General features: G+C 50.6%; 8 protein-coding genes across 8 annotated transcripts; 4 read left to right on the forward strand and 4 right to left on the reverse strand.

Annotated features, from left to right (window-relative positions):
* Positions 1 to 296: 296 nt before the first annotated feature.
* BDZ99DRAFT_459207 (N-terminal nucleophile aminohydrolase) lies at positions 297 to 1,696 on the forward strand. Its single transcript, XM_033719110.1, has one exon. The coding sequence runs from the start codon at positions 673 to 675 to the stop codon at positions 1,522 to 1,524; it is 852 nt and encodes a 283-aa protein (XP_033582260.1). The 5' UTR covers positions 297 to 672; the 3' UTR covers positions 1,525 to 1,696.
* BDZ99DRAFT_506457 (uncharacterized protein) lies at positions 1,694 to 2,977 on the reverse strand (the record flags this gene model as incomplete). The annotated part of the gene is made up of 2 exons (XM_033724176.1): positions 1,694 to 2,869; positions 2,936 to 2,977. 2 exons carry the CDS (start codon positions 2,975 to 2,977, stop codon positions 1,694 to 1,696), a joined length of 1,218 nt encoding a protein of 405 aa, XP_033582261.1.
* A 2,439-nt stretch (positions 2,978 to 5,416) lies between these two features.
* Positions 5,417 to 6,456, forward strand: BDZ99DRAFT_459209 (HlyIII-domain-containing protein). Its single transcript, XM_033719111.1, has one exon. It carries the CDS (start codon positions 5,445 to 5,447, stop codon positions 6,438 to 6,440), a length of 996 nt encoding a protein of 331 aa, XP_033582262.1. The 5' UTR covers positions 5,417 to 5,444; the 3' UTR covers positions 6,441 to 6,456.
* A 109-nt stretch (positions 6,457 to 6,565) lies between these two features.
* On the forward strand, positions 6,566 to 13,278 carry BDZ99DRAFT_549927 (Sec63-domain-containing protein; the record flags this gene model as incomplete). Its single annotated transcript, XM_033726970.1, has 3 exons — positions 6,566 to 12,132; positions 12,172 to 12,618; positions 13,258 to 13,278. Exons 1-3 carry the CDS (start codon positions 6,670 to 6,672, stop codon positions 13,276 to 13,278), a joined length of 5,931 nt encoding a protein of 1,976 aa, XP_033582263.1. The 5' UTR covers positions 6,566 to 6,669.
* Positions 13,279 to 13,638: 360 nt separating this feature from the next.
* BDZ99DRAFT_485673 (uncharacterized protein) lies at positions 13,639 to 16,386 on the reverse strand (the record flags this gene model as incomplete). The annotated part of the gene is made up of 6 exons (XM_033722724.1): positions 13,639 to 13,773; positions 13,851 to 13,920; positions 13,954 to 14,011; positions 14,042 to 15,415; positions 15,496 to 16,195; positions 16,294 to 16,386. 6 exons carry the CDS (start codon positions 16,384 to 16,386, stop codon positions 13,639 to 13,641), a joined length of 2,430 nt encoding a protein of 809 aa, XP_033582264.1.
* Positions 16,387 to 16,638: 252 nt separating this feature from the next.
* BDZ99DRAFT_459213 (uncharacterized protein) lies at positions 16,639 to 16,922 on the reverse strand. The gene has a single exon (XM_033719112.1). The coding sequence runs from the start codon at positions 16,823 to 16,825 to the stop codon at positions 16,670 to 16,672; it is 156 nt and encodes a 51-aa protein (XP_033582265.1). The 5' UTR covers positions 16,826 to 16,922; the 3' UTR covers positions 16,639 to 16,669.
* Positions 16,923 to 17,907: 985 nt separating this feature from the next.
* BDZ99DRAFT_356608 (uncharacterized protein) lies at positions 17,908 to 19,506 on the reverse strand (the record flags this gene model as incomplete). The annotated part of the gene is made up of 1 exon (XM_033714625.1): positions 17,908 to 19,506. A coding segment is annotated over one exon (1,599 nt), but the record flags the coding sequence as incomplete, so codon positions are not given.
* Positions 19,507 to 20,565: 1,059 nt separating this feature from the next.
* Positions 20,566 to 22,125, forward strand: BDZ99DRAFT_567171 (uncharacterized protein; the record flags this gene model as incomplete). The annotated part of the gene is made up of 2 exons (XM_033727660.1): positions 20,566 to 20,625; positions 21,408 to 22,125. 2 exons carry the CDS (start codon positions 20,566 to 20,568, stop codon positions 21,957 to 21,959), a joined length of 612 nt encoding a protein of 203 aa, XP_033582267.1. The 3' UTR covers positions 21,960 to 22,125.
* Between the last annotated feature and the right edge of the window lie 433 nt (positions 22,126 to 22,558).

A 22,558-nucleotide genomic window follows, 5' to 3' on the forward strand; every position in this document is an offset into this window, starting at 1 on the left:
AGTACTCACAAGCTAACGTACACGCGCATCGAAACCCCGCTCGAAGACGTGTTCTTGCAGCAAGACGACCTGTGCTTTGTGCGACACGTAGCGTCAATCAAACTCCATATTGCGCTCTTCGATGAAACTGCACGGCCGCGACAGCGTCTGCGGGGATGCCGATGCTTCGGATCTGAATACCTTAGTCGATCTTGCGGGTATCTAGGCAGATCTATTGGTAGCTAGACTTTGACTAGGTTATGCAACCCCATTCTCGTCTGACGCGCCTCCTGCACCAGCCCATCAGCCCCTCACCAGCTCCTAGTTAGCAGACAGAATACATACATAGAGACTCCTCTTTGGTAAATCGATCTTCAGAGAACACTATTAATTCATAGCTTGAGAGATAAGTTGGACTTAACCCTCTCCTCTACCTCCAACATAGCGGAGAACCCTTACGGAAGTCAAAACTAAGCATAAACTCCGACACCGTTTCTCACGATGTGTCGTTGGTTTGCCTACATATCCCCCGAGGAGCCTTGTCTTCTCAGCGACGTCCTTATCACTCCCGCCAACTCTATCTCAAAGCAATGCTCTGAGCACTATCTTCCCCAGCTCCTCCCTCATGGAGAAGAGAAAGAGCTTGATGATGCACCCGACAAGCTCCTCCGAATGAGGAACAGTCTCCTCAACATGGATGGTCTTGGTGTTGCCTGGTATACCGATACAGCCGCGGATTACTCAAGCCCTCTCTCCGGTCCCCGACCCGCACTATACAAATCCCAGTCCCCTCCATTCAACGACTTCAACTTCCGCAGCCTTTGTAGCAACACTGAGTCTAAGTGCGTCTTCGCCCACATCCGTGCCACCAGCGGTAGCGTTGTAACGCAGGTGAACTCCCACCCCTTCGTTTTCGGCCGCCATACTTTCATGCACAATGGCGTCGTCTCCAACTTCTCGGACATCCGCCGCGATCTTACGGACCTACTGTCTTTCGACGCCTACTGCAATGTTCTAGGCACGACCGACAGCGAGCACGTCGCCGCTCTCTACATCACCAATCTCACGCACCACGGCACCAAGGACACGTGGGAGAAGGAGTATACGCTCGAGCAAATGCGCGCCGCACTCATCAAAACCGTCATCGAGGTGCTCGAGCTCCAGCATAAGAAACTCGGTGCCAAAGCCGCGCCAAATAGCTTAAACCTCTGCGCTACCGACGGGAAGAAGATCGTTGCGATCCGCTTCCGCAACCACGAGAGCGAGCAGCCGCCGAGTTTGTATTGGAGCGAGTTTGCTGGCAGTACGCTGAACCATAAGTATCCTGGTAGGCCAGACGATGATTCGGTCAACCAGGAGGCGACTAAAAAAGCGGAGGAGCACGGGAGACACACGATTGTGGCGAGCGAGCCGACGACGCATGATATCAATGAATGGCATTTGATTAATCGGAATTGTGCGTTGCTGGTTGATGAGTTTGGGACGGAGACGGAGGTGCCGATTCATTATGATGCGAAATTCAATACTGTTGATCCGAGTGCTTGAGTGGTTTGTGGGAGGTGGAGTTGGGATATGATTGAGCACATAGTGCGAATATCCCTTATCAGCCTCCTTTCAGCCTCCTCCCTTTATCTATATATCATGGCTTATGTTCCTTCTAAAGCACAATCAATCATTTAATTAGGCTTACTCTCCTAAATTCTAACACTACCCTTCACCAATGCGGAATTAGCTGTGCTACCTCAAAAGTCTGGTATACACCTCTCGGCACTTCCCTCAAGCTAACGAACACTTCAGCAATCATATATGCTCTTGCCACTATATATAAGAATACAATAGGAAGCAGTAACCCAATCTCCCAAATTAAGATAGGTTTCGCATTCCGCTGCTCTTCTTCGAAAGCATCGAGACGTTTAACAGTATCCTGGCGTTTCGGTCCCATCTCTTCATCAGCCGTCAAACTTGGCGCAGGTTTCTTGAGTCTTAACCAAATAAGATACTTATCCCATCTTCCAAACCGCTGACGGGCAGCGATGGTTTCAAAAACCCAGAAGAACACAGTCACTCCGGTGAAAATCGAGGCAGAAACGCGCCACAACAGCAGCTCAGTGCGCGTTGGGAAGGTGAAATTCCATGGAATCAAATGTGTCGCTGCATATGCGGAAGTCATGCAAAATAAAGCGAACTTCTCGTAGGTGCCAATATCCGGGAAACGGTCGTTAGGAAACTTTCGCAAAGGCCGTTCGCGATTATCACAGCGGAGATTGAAAAAGCCCATTACATCATGGCTGCAGGTAAAAGACTCCTTTGCGACAAAATCTAAAGGTGTGTGCCGGTATGGTGTTGCAGCTCCTTCTCCAGCTTCGATCAAGATCTGGGCTGTGGTCGCTTCAGTGCTGAGTACGATCCCTTTTTGCACATCCGTCGGTTTGCGAAGCCAGCAAATAAAGGTTCCAAATGTGCAAAACACAATAGCGCCAGCAGATAGCTCAAGTGTAGTGGTAGGAATGCGAAGCGCAGCCCGGCCGAGTAGCTGAATAACGAGCCAGCTCGCTTGTATCAAGGTTATCGTTTTGGCAAGCGTGTCTGCTTTCGATTTATCCCATATTTCTTCCTCTGTAATACTCGGAAACTTTATGTATTCTTTCTCCACAAGGTACGCCAATTGTCGACTGTTGACGAGGAACGGGGTGCTCTCTTTCGGCTGAAGTAATATGCCGCCCATATCAGCGAAGAAACCATGGCGAACAGTCCACTTGTGGCCGAGGCTTTTGAACCTCTTGACGGATCTCCTAGCTGACGCGAATTGGCCGATCGCTACCGCGAAGACGATCTCGGGGCCAACAATGGCCCAGAACATCCATTTTGCCTTTCGGAAAAATATTTGAAGCTCCGTGTCGTGGGGATAGGGATGTTAAGGCAGACGAAAGATGGTCAGAAAAGAGGACTAACGTACTCCACAAGCGAGCGGCCCACCCAAGCGAGTGGCCCACCTCATCACCGGAACGCGCTCCGTTAACTTTCAACCACCATGCCTCAACAACGCAATACGCAATCAATTCAAAAAGAAGGCCAGATATGCATAGCTATCTCAGCAATCGATAAAAAGCAGTTTAAGAGCGTGCGACGCGCTGTTGCAACATACAACGTCCCCCGAACAACCCTACGACGACGACGCGCCGGAACAACCGCCCGACGCGATTGCGAGCCCAATTCAAAGAAGCTTACAAAGCTGGAGGAATCAGTTGTTATTCAACATATAATTGACCTGGATTCGAGAGGGTTTGCACCGCGGCTGAGTGCTGTACAAGATATGGCCAATAAGCTGCTAAATAAGCGCGGTGCCGGCCAGGTTGGCAAGAACTGGCCATACAACTTTGTCAAGCGGACTGATGAGCTTCAAACACGGTTTAATCGAAAGTACGATCACCAGAGAGCCCTATGCGAAGATCCAAGGATTATTGCGCCGTGGTTTGAGCTTATGCGCAATACAAAGGCGAAGTACGGTATTACGGATGACGACTCCTACAACTTCGATGAAACCGGCTTCCAGATGGGTGTTATCTCAACAGGAGTAGTTGTTACAGGCTCCGAGAGACGGAATCGACCAAAAGCTATACAACCAGGCGATCGCGAGTGGGCCACCGTAATCAAGGCCATCAACGCTTGTGGGTGGGCAATCCCGCCGTTCATCATCCTTGCGGGCAAATACCACCTCTCTGCATGGTACGAGGGCAGCGATATACCGCCAGACTGGGCTATAGCAGTAAGCGACAACGGCTGGACGACAAATAAGCTTGGTGTTGCATGGCTGCAACATTTCAATACGCATACAAAGGACCGCACCGTAGGCGCATATCGCTTGCTCATTTTGGACGGTCATAAGAGCCACAACTCGCTCGAATTTAAAGAGCTTTGCAAGGAGAACAATATTATCACGCTATGTATGCCGCCGCACGCCTCGCATCTATTGCAGCCGCTTGATGTAGGCTGTTTTGCGCCGTTGAAAAAAGCGTACAGTCGCCAAATTGAGGATCTAGCGCGCAACCACATCAACCATATCACGAAGCTTGAGTTCCTACCAGCTTTTAAAGCAGCATTTGACAACTCGTTTACAAAGAGCAATATTTGCGCAAGCTTTCGAGGCGCCGGCCTTGTGCCGCTTGATCCAGAGGCAGTGCTCTCAAAGCTTGATGTTGTGCTTCGTACGCCGTCGCCTCCCGCCGTGGAGGCTCAATGGGAATCAAAAACACCAAGCAATGCTCTTGAGCTAGGCTCTCAGTCAGCTTTGATTCGTAATCGCATTCAAATGCATCAACATAGCTCTCCTACTGCGATTCTTGAGTCGCTTGATTCGCTTGTTAGAGGCGCTGAGATGCAGATGCATAGGGCTGTGTTATTGCGCGATCAGGTCACAAGCCTTCAAAAGGCGAATGAGGCCGCCACAAAGCGTAGAGAGCGCAAAAGAAAGCGAATTCAGAGGCAAGAAGTCCTAACAAAGGCACAGGGCTCTAATATAATCGCTCAAAAGGAAGCTAATGAACAAATTGAGGGGGAAGTGCGTCAAAATAGGAGGCGCCCGGGTGGAAGTGCACGGCAGCAGGCGCGCTGCAGGCGCTGCGGCGAGACAGGACATAACTCTCGTACGTGTCAAAAAGATAAGGAAATTGTTGTAGATTAGACTGCAGGTCGTATTAAGTTAATATCTATTGGCGTTGTGGAGCAATTTGCATTTAATGTTGCGATTTGCTTGTGAGGTGGGCCACTCGCTTGGGTGGGCCGCTCGCTTGTGGAGTACGTTATATTATGTCCATTGTGCCTCTATTGTTAGGCCCGGACACCCATCCGAAGGCAGTTGAGTTGTTATTGGCCAAGACGTCCTTCATGGTAGCAAAGTCGAAGGACTATCAAGGTGTTCGGAAGCCAGACCAGGTCAAATTTGTGGACAATAAGTTTAAGATTAGAATACTCAAGACCCAGAAGCGACAATAGCGCACTTATCTCCAATGCAGGAGGCTCTTCAATCGCTGGCCCACGCATTGCTGATATCAAATTGGGAACTGTACGTACAAATCTCGTCGGTAACTGCAACGAATATCATGCAATGCTCGGCCAATCACCGCCAATAAATATAATGCTAGCGCCGGCGGTTTTCGCACTATGGACCGTGCCGCATCCTTGCAGTCAGTGGAAGTTGTTGTGTTTCGATGTTCTATATTTCGAATGGTTGGGATTATGATCAAGTGGTAATGGGGCCAATGGTCACTCTCTGTACAGACGCCCACCCCTCCTGGAACGTGGTCCAAGACGCATCAAGCCTGATGAGGGCCAATTATCACTCACGAAATAGGCGCACCGGAAACGTGACCCCGCCAAGCTTGATGAAACATATCTAGGTTTTGGCCCCACGAGTTCTCCTGCTTGCTTCCACAGCGCTTGCAAGAAACGAAATCCTTCAAAGCCTTATGGTCCCCCGCGCGACGACTCCGGCTTTGGAGTCGCAAACCCCCGAAAACGCAAAAATGGTCAAGGACGCAATACTATCGCCAGCCTCGACGTCTTCTGACTCTTCCGTAGGAAGTTCCTCGCCCATCTTCCGCAAGCCAGACGAGACTTCTTACTGGCCTACATTCGCAACAAAAGATGAAATTCCCGGATGGCTTAAGGACAATGACTACATTGTCGGAGGACATCCAATGCCTACCTACTCGTACAAACGATCATTCCGGCTTTGGCGCTGCCTACACATGGAGATGATGAATATCTGGACCCACCTCGTCGGCAGCGCAGCTTTCGTAACGACCGGTATCACTTTGTACAATTATGCTACTTCAAAGTCTCTCAGTCTCAGCGCTGGTGACAAGTTTGCTTTTGGAATCTCAATCACTGCGGGGGCTACTTGCTTTGGGCTCAGCACTACTTTCCACACCTTGAGAAGCCACTCATACAACGTCCACCATTTCTGGGGCAGGCTAGCTATCTTCGGCATCTGTCTGCTCGCGCTTGGAGGCGGAGCATCCGCGACTTACTATACATTCTTCTGCAGCCCCACGGCTCAACGGATCTACTGGATGCTCAACGCTTGCGCAGCCTTCGGTGCTGCCGTTGTACTCTTCGATACCGGTGGTGGTGGAGGTAGGATGAGGGCCCTGCGTGGAGGTGTGTTCGTTTCACTTGCACTCACTGCGGTGCTTCCAATTTTCCATGGCATTGGGAAGCTAGGCTGGGACCAGGCATGCAGACAAATTGGTGCGCAGTGGTATTTGTCGGAAGGCTTGATTCTGTGTCTTGGTGTGTCTTTGTTTGTGGGGAGATTACCTGAGAGGCTCAGCCCGGGGACTTTCGATGTCTGGGGTCATTCGCACCAGCTGCACCATATCTGTGCTGTCATTGGCACGGCGCTTCATGTGGTCGCCTTGGTGACGAGTTTTAAATATCGTCAGTCACACCTAGAATGTTAGATGTTCAGTCCTACCATTTAAGATGCAACCTTGGAAGTGTCGTTGAGAATGCAAGGGAGCCAATCACACACGTCTGGCTTGGCAAGCCAGATCGCCCCCGCCACTTACACAAATTCACTCCAACGTGAGTCACGGAGTAACACTCACGCTGTACCCATAGAGTATATATGTTTCCCTTCAATTCCTCCGTATCTTTCTCGACATCTGGCTCCCTCGCTTTTCTACCCAAATGTCTCCGTCTCTAGAGACTGCGCAGTCGCAATGGCTCGCTCAGTTTGCGGCCATGCGAGAGGCCATCGCAGAACTCAAGCTACCTACTACTGATGAGCAGAATCAAGCATACGGACACGACATCAATATTGACGATGACGAGCTTTCCGGAACCCCCAGCGGCGACGATATCTGGGACCTCATAAGCGACGAGCGGGATGATTCCTACAGCAGCGACCATCTGGACGATGTTGACGAGATACCGGCGAAGGACGCAGGCTATAGCAAAGCCTGGTTAGAACAAAAATGCGAAGATGTTGCTGGCAAGAGCTCCGGGCTAGAGGCGAAGGCATTACAAGAGCAGCTTCTGGCTATACTGGTGTCGGATAGTCGGGATGACGAGCTTCAAATGATGCTCACTGATATGCTAGGGTATTCCGAGCTTGACCTGGTGGCGGACCTCATAGCACATCGGAGCGAAGTCACCACATCCACAAGCACAGATACTGGAAGCAATGGGGTGATCGGGCGTTTGCAAACCAAGGAGGAGAGAGAAGAGGCTCTTCGCCGCCAGGATTTTGAACACAAGACTGCTGGTTTGCGCGCCCGGGTTGACCGTGAAGGACCGCAGTATCCTCATGTATATAGAGCTCATGAGACGGGCAATAAACTATCGACTCTCGGAAAGAAGTATGCATTACCACAAGGCCACAAGCATGAACAGAAAGAGAGATACGAGGAGTACACGATACCAGCTGCCGCAGTTGGAACCCTGGGCGTAGGACGAAAGCTCATCGAAGTCAATGAAATGGACGGGCTCTGCAAGCGGACCTTCAAAGGCTACAAGGCCCTCAATAGGATGCAGAGTCTGGTCTATCCCGTCGCATACAACACGAGTGAGAACATGTTGATATGCGCTCCCACCGGTGCCGGTAAAACTGATGCGGCGATGCTTACGATTCTCAACACTATCGCGAAAAACATCATCCCGAATCCCATTGAGCATCCGGACGCCACGGACTTTACCGTTCAAACCGAAGATTTTAAGATCATTTATGTGGCCCCCATGAAAGCTTTGGCTGCCGAGATTGTGGATAAGCTCGGAAAGCGACTTGCCTGGCTCGGTATCAAGGTTCGCGAGCTTACAGGAGATATGCACTTGACAAAGGCGGAGATTGTCCAGACTCAGATCATTGTTACCACTCCCGAGAAATGGGATGTAGTAACAAGAAAGAGTACCGGCGATACGGAGCTCGTCCAGAAGGTCCGCCTCCTCATCATTGATGAAGTTCACATGCTCCATGATGAAAGAGGTGCTGTGTTGGAATCACTGGTGGCCCGCACAGAACGACAGGTCGAGAGCACACAGTCTCTCATCCGAATTGTTGGGCTGTCTGCCACCCTTCCCAATTATGTTGATGTTGCGGACTTCTTGAAAGTCAACAAGATGGCGGGTCTCTTCTATTTCGACGCCTCTTTCCGCCCTGTGCCGCTGGAACAACATTTCATTGGGGCCAAGGGAAAAGCTGGAACTGCAAAATCCCGAGAAAACATCGACGAAACGGCCTTCGAAAAAGTCACCGATATGTTGCGACTAGGTCACCAGGTGATGGTCTTCGTGCATTCGAGGAAAGATACATTCAACACTGCGAGAAAGCTGTATGAAAAGGCCATGGAGAGACAATGCGCCGATCTTTTTGACCCTTCGTTCCATCCGGGATACGATCAAGCTGTCACAGCTATGAGGACATCCAAGGGAAGAGAACTTCGAGAGCTCATACCTAAGGGAATGGGAACCCACCACGCGGGTATGCCTAGAACTGACAGAAATTTGATTGAGCGCCTGTTTGCCGAGGGCGTCTTGAAGGTCCTCTGCTGTACCGCGACTCTCGCCTGGGGTGTGAATTTGCCGGCAGCGGCAGTCATTATCAAGGGCACCCAGCTTTACAGTGCTCAAGAAGGAAAGTTTGTGGACCTTGGTATTCTCGACGTTTTGCAAATCTTCGGTCGAGCTGGTCGGCCTCAATTCCAGGATACCGGTATTGGTTTCATCTGTACGACACAGGACAAGCTGGATCATTACCTGAAGGCCGTGACTGAGCAGCAACCAATTGAATCCAAATTCTCCAGGAAGATGGTGGACAATCTCAATGCGGAGATATCGTTGGGCACTGTCACTTCAATCCCCGAAGCAGTCCAATGGCTTGGCTATTCATACCTGTTCGTCCGCATGAAGCGCAATCCACTTGGATACGGTATCGACTGGGCGGAGATCCGTGACGACCCAGCGCTTGTCCAACGACGGAGGAAGCTAGTCATAGACGCTGCCAGGGTCTTACAAACGAGTCAGATGATCATCTTCAACGAAGTCACGGAAGAACTCCGCGCGAAGGACGTTGGCCGAATTGCCAGTCAATTCTACGTTTTGCAGACCAGCATTGAGATTTTCAATACCATGATGAGACCGCAAGCGACTGAAGCAGACGTACTTAAGATGATCAGTATGAGTGGAGAGTTCGATAACATCCAGTCTCGCGATACTGAAGAGAAGGAGCTCTCAAGATTGGTGGAAGAAGAGTATGTGCCGTGCAAAGTCGAAGGAGGGCCAGGCACTCCTCACGGGAAAACGAACATTCTTCTGCAGTCGCACATTTCGCGCGCTCGAATCGAAGATTACACGCTTGTCTCAGATACGAACTACATCACTCAGAACGCTACTCGCATATGCAGAGCTCTGTTTATGGTAGCATTGAATAGGCGATGGGGTCACCAATGCTTAGTGCTTCTAAATCTTTGCCAGTCAATCGAGCGCCAGATCTGGGTATACCAGCATCCTTTCCATCAGTTCAACTTGCCTGTTCCAGTTCTACGCTACCTGGATGAGAAGAGCTCTGTATCTTCCGTCGAAGCTTTACGGGAGATGGACTCTACGGAGATTGGCTCTTTGGTCCACAACAACAAGATGGGAGGCATTATCTCAAAGCTACTAAATAACTTCCCGACACTTACCATTGAATCGGAAATCGCTCCCCTCAATCGCGATGTACTACGTATCCGCTTGTTTATCACTCCGGAATTTCGCTGGAATGACCTCCACCACGGTACATCCGAGTCGTACTGGATCTGGGTGGAGAACTCGGAAACGTCGGAGATCTACCACCATGAATTCTTTATTCTGTCCAGGAGGAAGCTGTACGATGATCATGAACTGAGCTTTACCATCCCTCTTTCAGATCCTTTACCTTCGCAGATCTACGTTCGTGCTGTGTCGGATCGGTGGCTGGGCGCCGAGACAGTCCATCCAATCTCGTTTCAGCACTTGATTAGACCGGATACGGAGAGCGTTTACACAGATCTTCTGAACCTTCAACCTTTATCGATCTCAGCGCTCAAGAACCCTATTTTAGAAGAGGTATATGGGCAACGCTTCCAGTACTTCAACCCCATGCAGACTCAGATCTTCCACTGTCTATATCATACACCAGCCAATGTTCTACTTGGTTCACCAACTGGAAGTGGTAAGACAGTAGCTGCTGAACTTGCAATGTGGTGGGCGTTCCGAGAAAAGCCTGGATCCAAGGTCGTCTACATTGCCCCAATGAAGGCGCTGGTTCGCGAGAGGGTTAAAGATTGGGGCAAGCGGCTCGCGGGACCTATGGGCCTGAAGCTTGTCGAGCTGACCGGAGACAATACACCTGATACCCGCACGATTCAAGACGCAGATGTCATTATCACGACACCAGAGAAGTGGGATGGTATCAGTCGTAGCTGGCAGACCCGTGGCTACGTGCAGAAAGTCAGCCTTGTGATCATCGATGAGATCCATTTGCTCGGCGGAGATCGTGGCCCCATCCTCGAGATCATCGTGTCGAGAATGAACTACATCGCGTCGCAAAAGAAAGGTTCGGTTCGGCTTTTGGGGATGTCTACTGCTTGCGCAAACGCTACTGACCTAGGAAATTGGTTGGGAGTCAAGCAGGGGTTGTTCAACTTCAGGCATTCCGTTCGACCAGTACCTCTGGAAATCTTCATTGATGGGTTCCCTGAGCAGCGAGGGTTCTGCCCTCTGATGCAGTCTATGAATCGGCCCACTTTCCTGGCCATCAAGTCACATTCTCCAGACAAGCCTGTTATCGTTTTCGTGGCTTCTCGACGTCAAACGAGACTTACGGCCAAAGACCTGATCAACTTTTGCGGAATGGAGGACAACCCCAGACGATTTCTACGTATGTCAGAGGAGGACCTGATCGTGAATCTGCAACGTGTCAAAGATGATGCTCTCCGAGAGTCTCTCAGCTTCGGAATAGGACTGCATCATGCGGGTCTTGTTGAGTCTGATCGGCAACTCTCTGAGGAGCTATTTGCGAATAACAAGATCCAAATTTTGGTGGCGACGAGCACCCTTGCCTGGGGAGTTAATCTGCCAGCTCACCTTGTCGTCGTCAAAGGAACTCAGTTCTTCGATGCTAAATTGGAAGGCTACAAGGACATGGACTTGACCGATGTACTCCAGATGCTGGGTCGTGCTGGTCGTCCTCAGTTTGACACCTCAGGGATTGCTCGCATCTTCACCCAGGATTCGAAGAAGGCGTTTTACAAGCACTTCCTACATACTGGGTTCCCCGTCGAATCCTCCTTGCACAACGTTCTGGACAACCATTTGGGTGCTGAGATCTCTGCAGAGACAATAACCACTAAGCAAGACGCGCTTGACTACTTGACTTGGACATTTTTCTTCCGTCGCCTCCACAAGAATCCCTCGTACTATGGTCTCGAGATCTCTGCAGAGGAACATAACACTATGGCCGCTCAGGAAATGGCGAACGAGTACATGGTTGAGCTAGTCGAGAAGTCTCTAAAAGAGCTTGAAGAGTCGGGGTGTGTGGTGATACATTCAAACGGCGATGTGGACTCTACTCCTCTCGGAAAGATCATGAGTTACTACTACCTCTCCCACAAGACGATCCGCCATCTCCGCAAGCACGCTAAGCGCAATGCTACTTTCGAAGACGTCCTTTCCTGGATTTCCTGCGCGACCGAGTACGACGAGCTGCCCGTCCGCCACAACGAAGACCTCATCAACGCGGAGCTTTCCAAGAACTTACCCTTCAAGGCCGACTCGTTTGGCATGCCCATGTGGGACCCGCATGTCAAATCCTTCCTCCTGCTCCAAGCCCACTTCTCCCGCATTGACCTCCCAATCTCGGATTACGTGGGCGATCTCAACTCCGTGCTGGACCAAAGCATCCGTATCGTGCAAGCCTCTATCGACGTCTTGACCGAGCTGGGCTACCTCTCCAGCTGCGCAATGATGGTTACGTTACTGCAATGCATCAAGTCCGCGCGCTGGCCGGACGACGGCCCTCTCTCCATCTGCCCCGGCGTGGACGCGGAAGACGAGAAGCAGCGTCTCGCAGACCCGAAAGCCACCCTCAAGACTCTAGTAGAGGTCTCCACCGCACCACGACCCGCCATCGAAACGGTACTTCATCAAAATGGTGTTGCTCCATCACGCCTACAGAACGCCCTCAAGGTTGTAGAAGCCCTCCCCAATCTCAAGCTCCGCCTCACCGCCGTCAACGCGGCTAGCATCAGCCTCCAGATCATGCGCTTGAACGCCCCGGCGTTTACCAAAGGCAAAGGGTCGACGGACACCAAGATGTGGGCTCCGCGTTTCCCGAAACCCCAGACGGAGGGCTTCTTTGTTATGCTTACGTATCCTGGCCGAGATGAGATAGTGGCGTTGCGGAGGGTTGGGTGGCAGAGCGGGGATGCCGGGAGAGGGAAGGGTGGTGGGGCGTTCAATAAGCAGGCGTCGACGAAAATTACGCTGCTAGAGGAGCTGGAGGCACAGAAGCTGGATGTTGCGGTGTTCAGTGATGGGTATATTGGGATGAGGTGGTCGCTGGAGGGGGTTGAGATTCCGGAGAGGCCACAGGTTGAGGATGGTGGGAAGGGGAAGGAAGAGGTGAAGGAGTGATTGGGACGCGGGTTATGATTATGATTATGAAGTACTAGAAGCATGGTTATGTTAGATGCTTTTGATATGAATAGCAGGGCTCGTTCTAGAGCAAACAGACGAGCTCGAGTTAATGTTAGTCAGAGGCAAACCTAAATCTTGCTCATTTGAAATGACAACCAAGTACGGCTAATACTTCACGCTCCCACACTATACTCTCCTCCTCACTTCATCTTCAGTTTCGGTTGAGAGGAAGTTGAGAGCAAAAAGCCATGACGTGGCGCTCATGTGGCTGACGCTCAGCCGACGTCATGTGAGAGCGTAAAAAGGAGGTAGTTTGATGGTCAAGTTGCAGGCCAGGAATCAGAGTTGTTCAGTCTAAGGGTCTGTCTGATGTTACTCCGCAGGAAGAATCACAACGAACGTTGATTGGAGAATAAGTGATACAACTTAGATGAATTAAAAAACTGTAGACCGCATTCCCACCCGCATTGCGTTCAGTGACAATTTATCCACTACCTTTCTAACCCGTCCTGATTCCTTTAGACGATGACCCGAAAATCCATTTTTCAACATACAGTCTCCTCGTTCATCCAAGGTGTACTTTCTATAACCAACTGTCCGTGATCATCACGTGTCAAGCGTGAGGTTTGGGATTGCCACATTTGATGAAATACAAAAGCTAACATGAAAGGCTGCTTTACGATAGTTACTGTCTTCTTTCGAATCTCGGCGACTTGCATCTCAAGGTCCTCACACTCCTTCAATCGTCCTTGCTTTTTATAGGTAGCTGCCAGGCGCTCCATGCTAGCAAGCGAATGGTGATGCTCCATACCTAGCGCCCTGATCCGGATCGCTAATACTTGCACCCCAAGCTTCTCGGCCTTGGCCAACTGCTCATCATCAAGATAAATCGATGCCAGATTGGTCATGCTGGTCAAGGTATGATGATGCTCCGGGCCTAGCACTTTTTTGCGCAACTCCATCACCTGCAACCCAAGCTCCTCTGCCTCAGTCAATCGACCCTGACTATGGTATGTCGATGACAGATGAGCCATACTCGTCAAAGTTGAGAAGTGCTCCGGCCCCAACAGCGCCTTGCGAGCCGTTACTACTTGCGCCTGGAGCGCTTCGCTCTCGTCCAGTCGGCCTTGGTTGTGGTAGCTAACTCCCAGGTTGCTCATGCCGCTAAGCGTGTGTGGATGATCTTTTCCTAGCACCTTTATACGAACGTTCATCACCTGAACCAGCAACTCTTCGGCGTCTTGATACCGGCTCTGATTGTTGTACGTGTGTGCCAGGTTGCCAATACTAAGGAGAGTGTCGGGATGCTCGACACCGAACACCTTCTTTCGCGCGGTTATTACCTGCTTGCCAAGCTCTTCGGCCTTCTTCCACCACCCTTGACAGTTGTACAAATACACCAGGTTACTCATGCCAACGAGAGTGTCCGGGTGTTCGCCGCCGAGAACGCGCATCCGAAGTTCCATAGTTTGTAGCTCGAGCTCTTCTGCTTCCTTCCATTGCGACAGATCGCTGTACGTCATGGCTAGGTGACTCATGGTAGACAGTGTCTCGGGATCTTCTTCGCCGAGGACCCTTCTCTGAGCCTCCATCGCCTTCAGCCCAAGTGCCTTGGACTCTTGGAACCGACTTTGCGCGTGGTGTGTCAAAGCCAGTTTCGCAATGCTCTTAAGGGTATCTGGATGCTCCGCTCCAAGCACCTTTTTTCGATACTCCATCACTTCCCGAAAAAAGGTCTCTGCCTCGTCGAACCGACCGTCGCTGTAATAACACATTGCAATCTTCCATTCCAAGTCGATCCTGCTGGCATCTTCTTTTGCGACGAGATTCGACTCCAGGGCATGACGTGCATGAGGAAGATACATTCTCCACACGGCCCTGTTCCTGTGTTCATGGTCCGGAAACACTTCTTCCAGTCGCGCGACAGCTTTGCGAGTCCACTCAGCAAGCACACCTTCATTTCGAAGCCAGCTCCGGACTGTGAGGTGCACAAGTCGATGCATGTCAAGTGCCAAGTCTTCCGAGCGTCTGGTGATGAACGAGTAGGCGCTCAATGTCCCAATCGAATCCATCTCCTTCTTTCGCGATGATCCTGGCGGAAGGAGAAGTTGAGGAACGTCTTTATGGTCAATGCAAGCCATGAAAGACATGTATTCTGCTGCAAGAGGATCGCGTTGCTGGAGCTGCCGGAATGAGATCAGCCAGATCGTGGCCACCGGGTTCTTCATATCGGAATATCTCACGTCATCCTCGAATTCTTCGGTGAGGAGCTCGATAATCTCTTGCTCTTGGCAACTCACGAGCACCAGATAATCCTCTAGGGTAATCCCGTTCTCGTTGATGTATGCGGCTGCTTGAGCGATAGCCAGTGGGAGATAGGTAAGCCATGCAAGCATCTCCTTCGTATCCGCAGGTCTGGAATCGACAAGGTCCTTGTGGATTAGGAAATTTCGCAGCATCTGTGTAGCTGTATCTTCGGTCACTTTAGGCGCTTCAATCACATTCTGAGAGGCGAGCTTCACCCCGACCTTCCCGTCCCGTGTCGTGAAAATGACCCGTCCGTTCTTGCTCCGGGGAATGTAATCGATTAACCGAACGGATTGCTGAGTTCCCAATTTCGGCCACATGTTGATATCGTCGGCGTTATCAAAGACCAGGACCCAATGACCTGCGCTGTCCTCACTCAAGTAGTCCTGCACAATTTTTTTAATGTCGACATCTTTGCCCCCAGAATCTCGAATTCTAAACTGTCCGAGCAACAGCATGGTATCCTTGATCCAAACTCTCCATGCTAGTAGCTTGTATCCAAATGGCCGAGCGATTATCGTGCTTCTCCCTCAGCCGAGAGAGGAATTCCAGCACAAGCTTGCGTCTTTCCTCCTTCTCCCAGCCCAGAGATTGCGGCTTTTGTGAATTGATTGTTGGAAAAGAGAGCCTTGTGAAGTTCAGCAAGCTCAGACTCGCGATCGGTGAGACGAATATTTCTTTCAAAAGGCACAATCCACTGATTGACTTGGGGCTGAAGATCTGAATTCTTGTCGAAATGGGGGTTCTTCGAATGCATCTCGATTTCGGATTGGAGGCGACGAAGCGCGTGGTGCTCTCCTTCGCCATAGATTGCCGGCATGTGGACGTCGAACATGCCAAACAGAGAATACACCTTGTCTTCCTCGCGTGTAGTCTCTCTCTTTGTCCTCCAAGACATCCTCTCGGCAATACTAAAGTAAGAAAGAGGAATTCCTCGAAGAGCAGAGATGGGGATTGCTGTGATTTCGGAAAGCGGTCTTTCCAGCGATTTCTTAGAGCCAAGCGGTTTTCCTTCTCGGGAAAAGAATTCAACTAAAGGAGGAGCAAGAAGCTCTTGAAGAGTCCAGCCTCGAGTAAACCACCGGCTCCGTCGTAGTTGGGAGTCTCTGTGGTCTAAATCGTTATTTTCCAGGTGTACAGAAACGTCGGTAAGAAGCACGTAGCACTTGGTCGAGCGTCGATACCAGCTGAACATGGAATTGATGGCTTCGCTCAGCTCAGCGCTGCTCGATTTGTCGATGCAGCATGCGTCACCCTTACAAAACTATTTAAAGCTATTGCAGCCTTGGCAAAAAAGTAAACATCCATTTTTAATTACATTACTCATCCCTAGACTGTTTTCTATCCACTTACGTGCCGCCGAGGTGCATAGGAATAACAGCCATCCCCTGCGAAGCTAAACCAAGCCATTCTCCTAGCGTACCCTAGGTAATAGTCGGCGGGCATATTCAGTGTGTCCAAAAGTGGGCGCTAGCTCTAAAATCCCCAAATAGGCTAACAGGGAGCCGAGCTTCTATTATATAATGCTTCGGCTTGTAGTACAGCTTGCTACCTCCCTTCTTATTTAGTATTTCTATATCGCGGCTATAGTTTTATATATAAAAATACTTTCGTTAGATCGACTCCCTAATACTCGACGCCGTATAGCTAATTTCTTAGAGCAGCAACCGCGGAGTTAAGAGAAGTTCGAGAGGTATTACTCAGGTTGAAAATTGATGTGAACTCTGTCTTATTTCGGGGGCCCGAAGGCCAAACTATATACTACGTAGGAAGTGACTGTATGCATAGGCAGAAGCACTAATTGGAGGCAGCAGTAGGCAGCATTAGGCAGGGTAGGCCACCGTACCCCAACCCCTCTCTGTAGAAGTTGTAACTGGCTAGGCATGTAGGCAGCTACTATGCCAGCAACTCCAAGTCTGTACGTAGGTGACCGTGAACCGTATGAGTTGTTGATCCTAGGTTGTAGCTGTTACAACCCGAGTGTATTAAGATGCGCCCGTCGCTCAGTTGGAGAGATCGCGTAGGAACAGAACTTGGTTTGAGATCTTCTGGCGCTGGAAGACGGATCTTTGGCTGTGATGGAATGATAGTGTTGGCTTCCGTGTAGCCAATTTTGTCCACTACTGGCAGTCCTCAGTCCTGATCCAAACGCTTGAACTCACGTTGCGCTAGCTCGCCATCAGCCTTCCGTTTGCGAGGCTCACACTCTCGACCACCTCCTGCTGTGGTGATAAGATCCAGTATTGGTTGTCCAAGGGCACCGGGAAATGCTTTGGGTATGCGTTCCGCCAGAGACCAACGGTTTCTATCTAAGAGATCGTTGTCCAGCATTAACACTGTCTTAACAGTCTTTGCGGTGACTTTTGCAAGAAACCGGAGCTTCTCTGGCCTTATTGTCCTAGGGTCTATTCCATTAATTATTTCGTAGGTGACCTCTAAGGTGTCCAAGAGGAAAAGATAGAGTTCCACGCCCTGGAGATCGGACACGCCGAGAAAATCATCTAGCGCTATCAAGCACTTGCTGGGATGTCTTTGAGGATGGAAGAACAACGCTTTGATAAAATGGCCGGATGGCATTGTCGATCTCGTCCATTTTTCATTCCCGTGTCTGTCCGCAATTCTGCCCACATATCTCTCTATTGACGATAAAGAGATAGCCGTATCTTTGTCCGTATTCTCGGGTGTAGGAGGTGCCGAGTCCTCCATATATTTCAGGTCAAAAACGTCTCCGGTAGACTCAAATCTGTTCGCACCATGACTAAGGAATACGGAGAATAGTCCGCTGTCTATAGCTTGATGAAAGTGGTCCTTGTTACCATCTCGGCAAGTTCGCTCAATAAAAGCAGTCCATGGTGATACCGACGCAGGCGCACTCGGTCCAGTATTCGGGTCCTGGCCAGATTCCAGCAGATGCCGGATCGTTTGGACATGTTTTGTCGTCAAGATAGGCTGCTTGATAACAACGCTGAGGGGCGGCTCGTTCAAGCTGTCAAAGTAATGTGCGCTGTCCTTGAGTTTCCTGATGACGTATCTGTCGACCCCGGCGCGGAGCAGTGCTTCTCGAAACTGGAAGTCTGGGGATTCATCGCAGAAATTGGTCGCTCCGTCGCATAATGTGACGTCTGAGTCATTCGCAAAATTCCATCCTAGCATGTCTTCGCCCGATTGTAAAGGCGACAGCTGCATGTATTCAAGGGTTTCGAGCAGTTCGCCTGCTGCGTCTTCCGAGTCTTCAAGCGCGTCGCTTGCGTACTGTAGTAAATCATCTAACAGATTCGAGCTCATCGAGTCTCGGGAGATTGTTTCGGGGCTACATTTGAGTGTTGCCACCCAAGCCCTCAGTGTTGAGAGATTTGCCGAGAAACCGCGTTTCGTCTTCGCTCCGAGGTAGTCACTCATCTCGCGGGTGAACAAGAAGTCCCGCACTGTTCGATGGAGGAATTCGACGAAAGCGCCCTTGATGCTCAATAGGCCTCCACATCTTGCATTGACACGTCGTCGGCACTCGTCTTGCAAAGCATCCAACTCGGCTTGAGAAAGCTCTGAGACGGGCATGGTTACCGCAAACTCCTCATCGTCGTGTTCGTATTCGTGCATACTGTAGATAAGGAAATGAAGCGGCTGCTTCGCGTTGACTGCTATGCTTAGGAAACTGGCCATCTTTTCGTAATAGATCGGATCAACAACCTCCAACATGTGCTTGAAAAAACGTTCGAGGTCAGTAGGAAGACTCTCTAGCCGTTTGCGGAGATCTTGCATTGTGTCACCATTCGTCAAGCCATCCCGAAGAGACTTCGTCACCAGAAAGACCCATAAGAACACGCCTTGGGCCTTGCTGGTAATGTCATCGATGATTGATTGCTTATCGGTTGCTCCAAAACGGCCAGTGTTCCATCTTTGGTGCTCCGTCAATCGGCTCTCCGTGTATCGTAGAATGTCGTTCCGTGTCAGATCTTCCATGTAAATCTTTCGCATTGGATCATTTCCAAAAGCATCATAGAAGACGTTCCACGGCCGGCTAGCGAGACACAGCTTGATGTTTGGGGACTGAGAAAGATCCTTGAGGGTTTCGCAAAGTTTGGAATGATCGCCATCAAACTCGTCAATGCCGTCTATGAAGAAGCAATATCGGACGGGCAGATTCGGGTGATTGGAAAGAGCGTTTAAAGTAGAAAGCAGTTCGGAATTTGTCCAGTGGGTATGCTCCTCGTTTTTTCCTGGATGTGTTTGCGCCCAGCGCACAGGACACACTTCTGGGATCAGCATTGGACAGACGCGAAATATCTCATAGACTAAAGTCTGGAATAGACCTTCATGAGACTTTTGCATGGGCGTGCCCGCGCTCCAGAAGTAATGAGTCGCAATCACTAGTTTCACTCCGCTGGACCACTCCTCAAGCATGGCTCTGGTCGTTTCATGGTCGGCGAGAAATTTCATGAGTGTTGACTTGCCGGATCCTGGTTTCCCGCTCACCCAAAAGATCCCATCCCCACCTTTGAGCCATTCGGGAAACCGGTGGTCGGAATCGCGCTCGGGGTCTTTAGGGAGATCAATCATCCATCGAAACGTTTTTTCATGGGCCAATGGAATATTGTCGTGGCGCACTGGTCGGGAAGGGAAATTCAAGCTTCTCAAAACGGCCTGCTCTCTTGCAACATGCCCAAGCTCTTGCTCGGTGAGAGCAATACTTGATATTCCTGCCGTTAGTGTATCGATTTGGTTCGAAGTCAACAGCGAGGTCCGGCTGTGTCGAAAGATGCTAGAGTTCCCGGAGGATAATATCTCTTCTCGCGATGGACCCACAATACTAGACTGATTCGCAGACAGCTCTTCGTTGATTTTTGTCGTTGTCGATGTCAGATGCTGGAGCGTATTTGAGATTGCATCGAGTTTCGAGTTCTGGTCAAGTTTTAAACGGTAACTCTCCTCCCTCAACATTGTCACTGTTCTCATTAGAGTAGATTGTTGGTCACTGAATACCACCTGTTAGTCTGATAGATTGATGCGCGTCTCTTAGTGCTGCGAAATACCTGAATATTGGGAAGAAGTGGAAGGCCAGAACTCGTTGGAATCGGTCCAGCCGGGATTCCAGGTCAGCGATTTTCTTGCTCCCCCATATGTCCTCTAGTGCGGCCACGAAGCTTCTGAAGCGCCGCCACCGCCCGCCCTGTAATTTCAGCTTCTGGAGCGTGTGTAATAGCTGGTCGCATAGCGCTTTGCACTCCTTTGCTAGTTCGTGCAAAGCGTTGATGTGAGCTAAGTTCTCTGGTGTCTGGGCAACAGTAGGAAGTCCTCGTGTTGCTGAACGTTGGCTGACTTGGGTGGTGCCTGGGCTCTGCAAGCTTGAACTGAGATCTCCCAGTCTTTGATAGATCTTCTCTAGCTCAACGTTCTTCTCGGAAAGGCCACTCGCTGAATGGTATGCCTCAACTCCAGATGACAGCAGGCTAGAAGTGAATTGGATGAACTGTACCACGTTGCCAGCCACTCCAAGAGCCGCCAAGGCCTCCATCGCTATGCAATTGTGCTAGAACGAGTCAGGCATTCGATGAAGACAAAGATTGAGATGTTGCGCATTGAGAAGACAGTTGATGTAGAATTGATGACGTCTTGAAAAGTGGCCTCATGATTACCCCGCCAGGTGTGGGACAGGATCGCGTAACTGGGAACGTCACGGTCAACAAAGTAGGTCAAGCTGAAGCTTCCATCGCCATTTATTCGCAATAGGTGCATCCTCTGATTTCGTATGACTTTATCGAGTTTTGGCGGGCAATGAAGAGGTCACTTGAAGATCGATGCGCGAGATTAGGCTGCAACTCTTGTACTTTCTCCCACTGTGCCACACAGATGCAGGCTGTGTGTACGAGCCAGAGCGGCGTTTGATATGGGGGTGGGGCGCTAAGGTCTTCCCGCGTCCGGTGATCTCGCGCGAAAGTCAAGCCACAGGGTCAGCCGTAATAGAGGGGTAATTATTGAGTAAAACGGCTGGAGTAACGCGCCCCCGTGAGCTTAGTCCCGGTAAGACGCGCTCTAAGCGCTCTAACAAGGGGTTTTCCCCACTCTAACTCCTCCTATTTCCCTGGTGGCGTCGAATCCGTGCTGAATCACCCGGGCGCAGGAAGGAGCTGTCAGGGCTGCACTTGCGTATTTTTCACCCTGAAAGGCAAGAGGGCCTTCCCGGGAGCCTCGGAGCGATCTTCCTCCGAGACCATCAGCTTCGCGACCGTGGCCCACCACCTCCTAGCCCCCTTTGGCACGCTATCTTAAGCATAAGTCTTCACCGGATCAAGTCAGCGCCAGCGACTTGCCGCCCGCCCCTGGTCTGCCTCACACTTCCGCTAGGATCCACTCCTTTCCGCTCTTGAGTTTACGGGATCGACTAGCGTGCTAAGGGGGCCTCATGAGCTGGCAGAAAGAACACGCCGTCTCTCTTGTCCTGTCCAAGTGTCCTGTCTAAGTGTCCTCAGCCTTTCCTATTTCACACCGTTTCAACTCGACATGGCTATGCTATAGCTTCTTTTTGCCTTGCCTCGACACCATACTGCTGGTTCGGCGCGCCGGAACCAGGCGTCCAGGGCGACCTGTTCATTCTCCTGTCGCAGGATCGCTGGGTGCGCGTCCGCGGGCCAGTCGACGATCTCAAGGCACTCACGTCTGGGACGTGGTTAAGCGAGCCCACAACGCTCGAGACGTTCTTTGGCGCAGTAGCCAAGCTGCTCGTTTATGCGAACGTGGCCGTCGCGGGGCATGCGACGGACGCTGGCGTCTATACTATCGTGTCTATGTTGCTCGTCAACGGCGGGCTGTTGGCGTTGGACAATCTCCGGGTCCGGAGCTTGACCATGTACGGGAGGACGATGGAGGCTGTAGGCGAGCCAAAGAGGTATTTCAGGAGGAGAGATCTGGCAGAGCAGTTGATTAAGGAGTCGGGGAGGAATGATTGGGCGGTAGCGATGGGCTTGATTGTCAAGGATAAAGCGTCGACGGAGAAGGATGAGGGGGTTAGGGTGACTATGTGATGATGTTTTGCTCAAGTTAAGTTATTATTTCAGGCGTTAAACCGGGTAACGCGCGAGAAGGGAATCCGCAATAAGTAATCAAAGCTGATTATAGTTCGTTAATGACGACCGGACTACTATCAGTTAGGGCGCCATTGATCAGACATACCCCCTCTGTTACTCGGACATACCCATTTCGTTACGCGGACATACCACGTGACCTCCTGACGTTTTAATTGGTTTAATACTTATACCACCGTCCTGTTATTTGACCAGCAGCTAGGTTAACGAGCCGACTCCATTTCCGAATCTATTCACCTACACCCCCGCTATACCACCCTCTCACGTCCGGTGACTTAACGTGAACACGAAGCCACAGGCTCAATAGGTAGAATTAGGTCTCAAAATTTAGAGGGTAGCCTATTTCTAGACTGAAGAGTACCGTCTACCCAGTCTAAGCTTGCGTATACTTGCATAACACCACATGAGGTCCCCTAGTACGTTATCAAGAAGTGGAAAATGGCAGTTTTGATAAGCTTGATAGCTCACCAAGCCACATAGACTGAGTTAGAATACACGGCCACTTTACGGTCAACGGGGCCTGGTAGCCGAGTTAAGGT

The sequence above is a fragment of the Mytilinidion resinicola genome (assembly GCF_010093595.1).
Source record: "Mytilinidion resinicola strain CBS 304.34 unplaced genomic scaffold BDZ99scaffold_3, whole genome shotgun sequence".
In the NCBI taxonomy this organism is placed as follows: domain Eukaryota; kingdom Fungi; phylum Ascomycota; class Dothideomycetes; order Mytilinidiales; family Mytilinidiaceae; genus Mytilinidion; species Mytilinidion resinicola.

Bases quoted from the DNA above. Each gene is read 5' to 3' on its own strand.
- BDZ99DRAFT_459207 (XM_033719110.1), top strand. From the start codon at position 673: ATGGATGGTCTTGGTGTTGCCTGGTATACCGATACAGCCGCGGATTAC.
- BDZ99DRAFT_459209 (XM_033719111.1), top strand. From the start codon at position 5,445: ATGGTCCCCCGCGCGACGACTCCGGCTTTGGAGTCGCAAACCCCCGAA.
- BDZ99DRAFT_459213 (XM_033719112.1), bottom strand. From the start codon at position 16,825: ATGCCTAGCCAGTTACAACTTCTACAGAGAGGGGTTGGGGTACGGTGG.